Source organism: Cheilinus undulatus, linkage group 18, assembly GCF_018320785.1.
Source record: "Cheilinus undulatus linkage group 18, ASM1832078v1, whole genome shotgun sequence".
In the NCBI taxonomy this organism is placed as follows: Eukaryota; Metazoa; Chordata; class Actinopteri; order Labriformes; family Labridae; genus Cheilinus; species Cheilinus undulatus.
This window is the reverse complement of record NC_054882.1, coordinates 15047427-15056075: the sequence shown is the minus strand read 5'-3', so window position 1 is coordinate 15056075 and position 8649 is coordinate 15047427. Positions and strand designations below refer to the sequence as shown.

Sequence of the window (8649 nt, the reverse complement as noted above, 5' to 3'; positions counted from 1 at the left end):
TCTTTCTCTCTAGGCTTGTTCTGGACTGTGTGGCTCCCTTTAAATTTCTTGATGATCGTTCTCACTCCAGTTTCTGACTCTTGGAAACACTGTGATAACTTTGTAGATCCTCCTCCTGCTTTGTGAGCATCAACAATGCTTTTTCTCCAATCTAAACTGATTTCTTTGGTTTCACCATGATGCTTTCTCCAGTGACAGCTCAAACCCTTACTTTTTTTTTTTTACACTGAAGATAGGCCTCAGTTATTTAATTTTGCAGCTTTGACCATTACAAACTTAAAGCACCTTATTGAGTAACAGTGGTTTCAGCTACAGCTCAACAAAAAACATCATTTCTAAATCATTTAGACTGTGATAGATTTTGTTTTTTTGTGAAATAATTGTGTTTCTGTGTGCAAAGTAAAATAATATTAGCATCCAAAATAAAACTAGGATGTTTGGATAAACTGTGTTAAACATTCCTTGCTCTGTTAAATTTTCATAGCTGGGCTTATATTTATGTCCTCATCTGAACAGTCAGGTGTAAAGTGTTTCTTGCACATTTAAGTACAATTAAAAGGCTTTACTCAAGTAATATGAAGTGCTTTAATTGTCATTTAATTATTTTATTTCCATCCCTCCAAACGTGACTTTTTTGGGTCCCAGCAGACGCCTCTTCGCCCACTTTGTTGCTTTGCTCATCGGCTCTGAATACAACCACAGAATCAAAGGCAGGAGGAAACATGGAGCACCCAGGTGGAGGTGACTCAAGATCCAAGCGAACATGAGCCACAGTCCCACCTTCAGACCCAGCAGTAAGTAGTAGACGATGGTGCTCTGTGGGCTGACTGCAGGGTTATTCTAAGGAAGGAATTAAAAACGGTTGATTCTGATCACTTCAGATGTATTTTACAAATGAAATAGCCTTTCTTCACAAACCTGCTCCTCCACTGTATCACACATCAACATGTCGGCCCACTCATCAGCAGTCATTAAGTAGTGCTTTAGGTAGACCGGAGTCTTTTTTTTCCTACTCTCTGTATTCTTGCGCTGGGCGGTGATTTCCATCATCAACACGGATCTGCTCGAATAAATCATAAGGAGATTATAACAAACTTATCGGACAGCTATATACAGCAATATTCATGTTTTTATTAAGCCTGAAAGTTGAATGAGTTGGTAAAAAATAACAAAACAAAAATATACAGTATATTTACATATAAAGTCATGCAGATGTTTAAGGCCTGTAGGGTGCTAAGGAATTATCACAGGGCCCGATGTGTCACTGCTGTTGTCGCCTCTTCTTGATTTTGAATGGCAGGTAAAGAAGATGTGACACTGACAAGTGCCACACTGTTCCAAAAAACTACTGGTTTTCAACTGAGAGGGCTTTGAGCGCGGTGACAAAAACAGCTGACACTGAGGGTGTTTTTTTCTGCACAGGGCGCTGAGCGCTCAAAATGCTGAACTACATTAGTTTAGAATTGAAAATAAACTCTGCCAGCTTAAAAAAAAGCCAGCTATGGACACAGGCTCTTACTCCACCCTCAAGGTGCTGACTTGGATATTTTTTTCAACAGATTATTTTCCCAATGCCGCTGGTAATACGCAAGGACATCCAGAGCATGACCGGTGTTGTGTAAGTCCTTCTTTCCACCCGATGATGCCCTCAGGCAGCATACTTGCCACATCTACACCTCACTTCAGCCTCAAGTTTGACCGAAACATGCCTAAAAGTTCTGCACAGTACAGCATATACATCACAGTCTTTTGTATATGTAAAATAACAGTATAGGAGGAGAAACTCATTCTTTCTTACAGTACGTATTTCAATGCTGATATACATATATATTTACCTGCAGAAAATTCATAAATAAATGGATAAATACATTTAACAGTGTGTTTTACTTACAGATAGTTCCTGTAGATTGGTATACGCTCCTGTTATGTTTCTTTTTGGTTGAAATTTGTTGTAAGCAATCAAAAATAAACAAGAAACCAGAGGGAATGTTTTTATTTGAAATTACGCAATATAATTAAAAACACGAGGCACAAACAGGCATAAGCATTTGCATGCTATATTGTATTTTATTTGTAGTTTTCATTTTTTTAGTTTAACATGGTTCCAAACGGGTACAGCCAAATACATCTCTCGCTCTTAGTTTGAACGATGGCAGGTGACACGTAGCGGGAAATATTAGATGAATATGTTGTATGGATGTGCTACGATTACCGCTGGGGGGGTTGTAGCGTCATTTACAAATCTGTGACGTGACTCGGGACGCCATCTTTATTCCCACTGTTTAGCAGCAGAGACGCCTCGCCTCACTCCTACACTGCATTTGATTGGATAACTGCTTTGTTCAACCCCAATCGCGACGATTCACGCATCTCCTACAGAAACGACAACGACGACAAACAGCCAATCAGAGACAGGGCTAGGCAGGTCAATTCTTCGCCATTGGTTAGTTTGGTATGTTAACTTCCGGGATAAGCAACTGAACCAGAAGTGCAGACTCCCGTCCTCTGCATCTCAAATAATGTAAATAATGTATGAAAAGCAGCATTAGCTGTCATGCTATTCCTTTTAGAAACAATACATTTAATTTCTACGGTCTCACTTTTGTTCTGGAGCGTGCAACGTATGATTGTTGAAGGATAAACAGCAGTTAAACCTCTGTTATCGATGACAGCTGCGGACAAGTCCAAAGTTCATCACTGCAGGTAGAGTAGTGGCTAACGCTGTTAGCTTGTTAAATGTCTTTGGGTATCTATAAACGGCAGTATTCTCTGTACTGCACCTTTAATGTAAGGTACAGTGAGCATGTTAGGACTACTTCTATATTACTGTGGCAGGACTTCCTGTTTTACAGTTTCACATAGCAGCTGCGTCCTTCGTATTTCACTAAGCTCTATTCTACTAATGTTTGTTTTAAATCAATTATCAAACCATGCTGTCAAAAAGGAACCGTTGACACCCATTAAACTTAATAACTGATCATTGTTTGCCTTACTTTCTACAACCCAAATTAAAAAAGGTGGGGTGCTGTGTGAAATGTAAACAAACTGGATGTCTTAACTGTCAAAACTCATAAACCCATTTTATTCACAATAAAACATAAAGAACAGATCAGATGTTGAGACTGAGATATTTCACTATTTCGTGAAAAATATTAGCTCACTTTGAATTTGATGGCAGCAACACATCTCATAAAAGTAGGGACAGGGTACAAAAACAGCTTTTGGCTGTGAATTGGCAACAGGTCAGTAAAATGACTGGGTATAAAAGGAGCATTTTAAAGAGGCAGAGTCTCTCAGAAGTAAAGATGGGCAGAGGTTCGCCAATCTGTGACTATTTTAGCAAGACAATGCTAAACCACATACCACATCCATCACAACAGCCTGGCTTCACATACCACTAATTCTACTTATTGTTCAGGTGCTGATCTGGTCTGCCTGCAGTCACCAATAGCAAACATTTGGAGCATCATACCCACATTATCCAGACATCACCCAATGTTATATTTAGCCGCTAAAATCATGCATAGGACAAGGATGGGACAACATTGCTCTCCTTAAACCCCAGCAACTGGTCTCCTTACTACCCAGATGTTTACAGACTGAGGGGATGCTATACAGTGGTAAAGCCCTGCCACTAATTTTTAGATGTGTTGCTGCCATTGAATTCAAAATCAGGTCATATTTTCATGAAATGGTAAAATGTCTCAACATTTGATATGTTGTTTGTTTTATTGTGAATAAAATCCTGTCCACACTAGACAGTAGTTTTGTCTCTTTAGTTTGAATAATCAGTTAATACAGGCTGGAAACCAGTGTTAGTTTGAGTCTTTGTGTTTTCATGAAAACACTTAGTCCTCTGTCTCCTTATACCTCTAGATTAAACCAAAAATGACTCAACCATCTTCAGTGGCATTCCATCCAACAATCATCCCTCACTGCAGGCTGGGAACTGAAACATGGACCACCTCCAGCACTGACTGAAGAATGGCCAGGTTCAGACGAAGGTTTTGCCTCACACTGATTGCTTTGGTGTTGCTTGTGCTCATTATAACAGTGGTCTTGAAGGCGCTCACACCAGAGGACCCTCCATTTGGTGGCCCGGATGGTGTTGAGCTGATTTTGGACAGAAGGAATGAGATCCAAAGCGTAAACAAAAAACCAGAGCAGACCAGAATGAACGACTCCCCTCAGCCAGACAAAGATGCACAGCTGGAGGCTGCACTGAGGAGGTTCCCTCCACCAAACTACTACCTCCATGCCTTCTACTACATCTGGTATGGAAACCCAAAATTTGATGGCAAGTACATCCACTGGGACCATCCACAGCTGCCCCACTGGGACTCTCAGGTGGCAAAGAGATATCCACAGGGAAGGCACAGCCCACCTGATGACATAGGAGCGAACTTCTACCCCTCTTTAGGGGCTTACAGCTCCAGAGACCCCTCTGTTATAGAGGCTCATATGCAGCAGCTGCGAACAGCAGCCATTGGTAAGAGAGATTAAGCTTAACCTGAATTAAAGGGTGGTTCTTTGTGTTGATTTCTTTGTATTGTAAAATTATGATAGGCCTATACATATTTGAATCTAAGGATTCTTATTGACCGATTGAAATGGCAACATAACAGCAGTTTTGAAAGTGTGAGGTGGGCCTCCCCTGGTGGGAGCCACAGGACTTCAGGGGAGACCCAGAACCATAAACCAGAAAAAGATGATTAGCTTTGCTAGCTTCTACTGTGCATGGGGCAAACTGAATAGATTTATAGTTCATGGAGACACTAAACCAGAGTCAACTATTAAAGTTAGGATTTTTTCTGCATTGGTCCTGATGATGCTCAACAGCCACAGCATTTAATTTTCAAAGATGTACAAGCTAATGACAACATAAAGTTGTAAACCCTGGGGTCATAGTGAGACAAAAGCACTAAGTCTAGTGTCCAAACCTGGGGAATTTTTGATAGGAAGTAAAAGTCACTGAAGTTATCTAAGACATTCAGGACTTTAAAATAAATTCAAACAAATAGACATTTTGATATAATTAACATAGTTAAAAAAAAATGTTAATCAAATGTATGCAATTTTAGCCCCTAAAAGTGAGATCAGTCCCTATACCTTAGCCAACCACAGGGGGGGCGATTGAGATATTCTAGCTGAATATTTCTGGGGCTGTTATGTTCTTCATCACTAAGTTTCACTCCAGACAATAAACACCTCAAAAAAAAAAAAAAAAAAAAAAAAAATCAGTTTTAATCAAGAATGAATTATTGTTTTGATTGAGAGCCCCCTGGTGGTGGAATCTACATGCATGCACATTTACACAAAATAGCTCTTTTCAATTTTATTTTTGAACATTTAAGTTTAGTGATTTTATTGTCTAAGGTCCTGGATTCATTGTTGCCCTTTCCTGTTATTCTCAGGTGTTGTTGCTGTTTCCTGGTATCCTCCTAACATGAGTGATGATAATGGTGAAGCAACAGATGACATAGTATCTTTGCTGATGGAAGTGGCACATAAATACCACATTAAGGTCTGTATCAGGGTATGAGTGAATTTAGTGACCCTCAAAGTAGTTTTAGTAGCAGACAAAACCTGTTTAGAAAGTGAATAGAGAAGTGACACTGAGTATTTAGAAGAATAATGTACTGTATAATAATGTGTTTGTGAATGCATGCTTTCATTTAATTGTGTTAACAGGTCCTTTTCCATATTGAACCATACAAAGGAAGAGATGAAGTCAACATGTTCACTAATGTCAAATACATCATAGAGAAGTGAGTGTTGCTGTTTATCCATCTGTAATTATCACATTTGAATTAGTCTGCTTCAGCGTCCTGTCCTTGTTGATATTCTTCTCCTCTCAGATACGGCGAGCACCCTGCTTTCTTCAAGTACCGGACCAACACTGGCAAGCTGCTCCCGCTCTTCTACGTTTACGACTCGTACCTAATGAACTCTGACCAGTGGGCCAAACTGCTTAAATACACAGAGAGCAGCAGCATCAGGGACACGCCGTATGATGCCATCTTCATTGCTCTGCTGGTTGAGGAGAAGCAAAAGAGGGACATCCTAACTGCTGGTTTTGATGGTTTATATACCTACTTTGCCACTAATGGGTTTTCCTACGGCTCCACTCAGAAGAACTGGGACTCTATTAAAGCGTTCTGCGAGGATAACAACCTGATATTCATACCGAGTGTCGGTCCAGGGTACATAGACACAGGCGTACGACCCTGGAACTTCCAAAACACCCGAAACCGCATCAATGGCAAATATTATGAAACTGCCCTTAGTGCAGCGTTACAAGCCCGGCCTGATTTTATCTCCATTACATCTTTTAACGAATGGCATGAGGGCACTCAGATTGAGATGGCGATTCCTAAAACAAGCCAGACTGCTTACCTGGACTACCTGCCCAATAAGCCTGCCATCTACCTGGAGATAACTCGCAAGTGGGCTTCCATATTTGGTGGTGAGAGACGAAAATGGCAGGAATAATCTTACTGAAAGCCATAGAAAATGTCAATTTATGCTGGTGGTAAATATGAAAAAAAAGTTCATTGCATTCAGGAAGTATTCAGACCCCCTTCACTTTTTTCAGTAAAAAAAAACAAAAAGCAAACATTTTTATCCTCATTAATCTACACGTTGTACCCCATCATGAAAAAGTGAAAACTGAATTTTAGACATTTTTGCAAATTTATTAAAAATAAAAAAAAATTAAATATCTCAGTGTAAAATTTCAGGTTTTCATTTTTTATTTTTCAGAGGTGGCATCAGGCTGCAAGCAAACAAGATTGTACAAAAATTAAGGGGGTCTGAATACTTCCTGAATGCACTGAATGTTGAGTTAAAAATGCACAAGAAAATGCAAATGATGAGCAGCCAAAGCTGCAGACCAATGGGCTGCATTATACTTGCTCTGGCTGAGTGATGTGTGTGATTTTTATCCCTCTAGATGACTCAATTAAACTCTTATTGTTGCCATTTACACAGCCCCTGACCTTGTTGTTTTTACAAAATCAGCATGTTTAATCACCAACTCCACTGTACCCGGCTGAAACTGGGAATAGGCATGTTCAGCTGTCCTGTAATCTGTGACTATAATAAACCTTAATAGAATGAATCACATTAAACCTGTGTAAAGGAGGGAGCAAAAGACAAAAATAAACAAAGAAGTCTGTTCATGAAAAGCTGTCGCCTCATTCTGCTTCCAACTCTGACTCAGTCCAAAAAAAAAAAAAAAAAAAAAACAGCTCGAGAAAACACAACAAAGATCTGATATTTTGAGGGCAAGTCGTCCTCAAGATGATTCTTACCGATGACAAAAGCAGTGCTGCGTGAAATCTCAGTCATACTGCCTGTAGAGCACTTTACTTGTTTATCAGTCCCTCCAGGATTCAGTAGACTTTTGATTTTTACAGCCTTGCCAAAGAAGGCTTTGTTAGGGCCTTTTTCAGCAACTTGCAGCCTGTGTCAGGGCCTTAACATGCCCCAAAACTCCCAAAACTTTCCCAAAACTGACTGGGTAAGACCTACTCTGCAGATCAAAACTAGAGAACAATTTAAGAACACTTATTCCAAAATAATGTAATCTTCATTGCTCAACATTTGAAGGATCTTTTGTTGTGGCAATGCCATGCTACTGGAACATTGTTTTAAATCAGATAAAGGAACTGCAACAAAAAAATATTTTGTGGAAAACACAGTGATTAAAATTAAAGAACAGCAATGCCTGTAGCACAAAGAAAGATTATAGCAAAATTTTCTGAAGGTTACAGCAGTCAAAATTTGTAGGGAGTGTACAGGCCTTTGCTTTGAAAGACTTGAGCACATCTACAGCCACAGGACGTCACCAGTCTTTCACACTGCTCTGTGAGCTGGGGCTTATATGAGTTTGTGACTTTCTAAAGTAATATTCTTGAAATCACAGGTTTAGAATGGCCAACTTCTCTTGCTATGGCTGACAGGGTCATCCCTTTGGCCTTCATCTGGACAACCTGCTGCCGGAGGGTTTCGATCACTTTAGAATGGCTTACTATCTTGTGAAGTCAGTGAAAACTGGAAGTTAGGCTGCAAGTTAAATAGGGTTTGTCAGATAAGTAAGGAAATTAGCACCAGGTGCCAGACTATCACCGATTACTGGGAGATATCTGAAAGTATTCTCTAATTTTGATCAGTGTTTTTTTTAAATATTTCATTTAAGTTTTTTATACTGTACTTCACAGTAAGTGTAACACATGCAATATGCTTAAAATTCTGCTCTTTTACTCGTGTCTGGATCTCTGAAAACAAGGCAATTCAGAGAACTTGAAACGTAGGAAATTGTGGATTATTCTCTAATTTTGATCTCCAGTGTATAGGCATGAAAATTGTTACACATACAGTGCTTAACAAATTTATTAGACCACCACCCAAAGTAAGGTTTATGCCACAGCTGCCCTAAATTAACAGCATTGGTCATTACTAAAATCATTTTTTATGTTTCTGCAATGGTTAATACACCAATATGTAGAAGCTCTTTAACCCAAATGATATATATATATATATATATATATTTTAAAGATTTATTTTTGGCCTTTTTGTCTTTATTTGATAGGACAGTGGATAGAGTCAGAAACAGGGGAGAGAGCGGGGAGAGACATGCAGGAAATA

The 8649-nt window shown here is 39.4% G+C and overlaps 1 protein-coding gene across 1 annotated transcript; it reads left to right on the top strand.

Annotated features, from left to right (window-relative positions):
• The first annotated feature begins 2477 nt into the window (after positions 1–2477).
• Positions 2478–6659, top strand: manea (mannosidase, endo-alpha). Its single transcript, XM_041812286.1, has 5 exons — positions 2478–2703; positions 3877–4489; positions 5415–5524; positions 5692–5768; positions 5859–6659. Exons 2-5 carry the CDS (start codon positions 3985–3987, stop codon positions 6490–6492), a joined length of 1326 nt encoding a protein of 441 aa, XP_041668220.1. The 5' UTR covers positions 2478–2703; positions 3877–3984; the 3' UTR covers positions 6493–6659.
• Positions 6660–8649: the final 1990 nt, after the last annotated feature.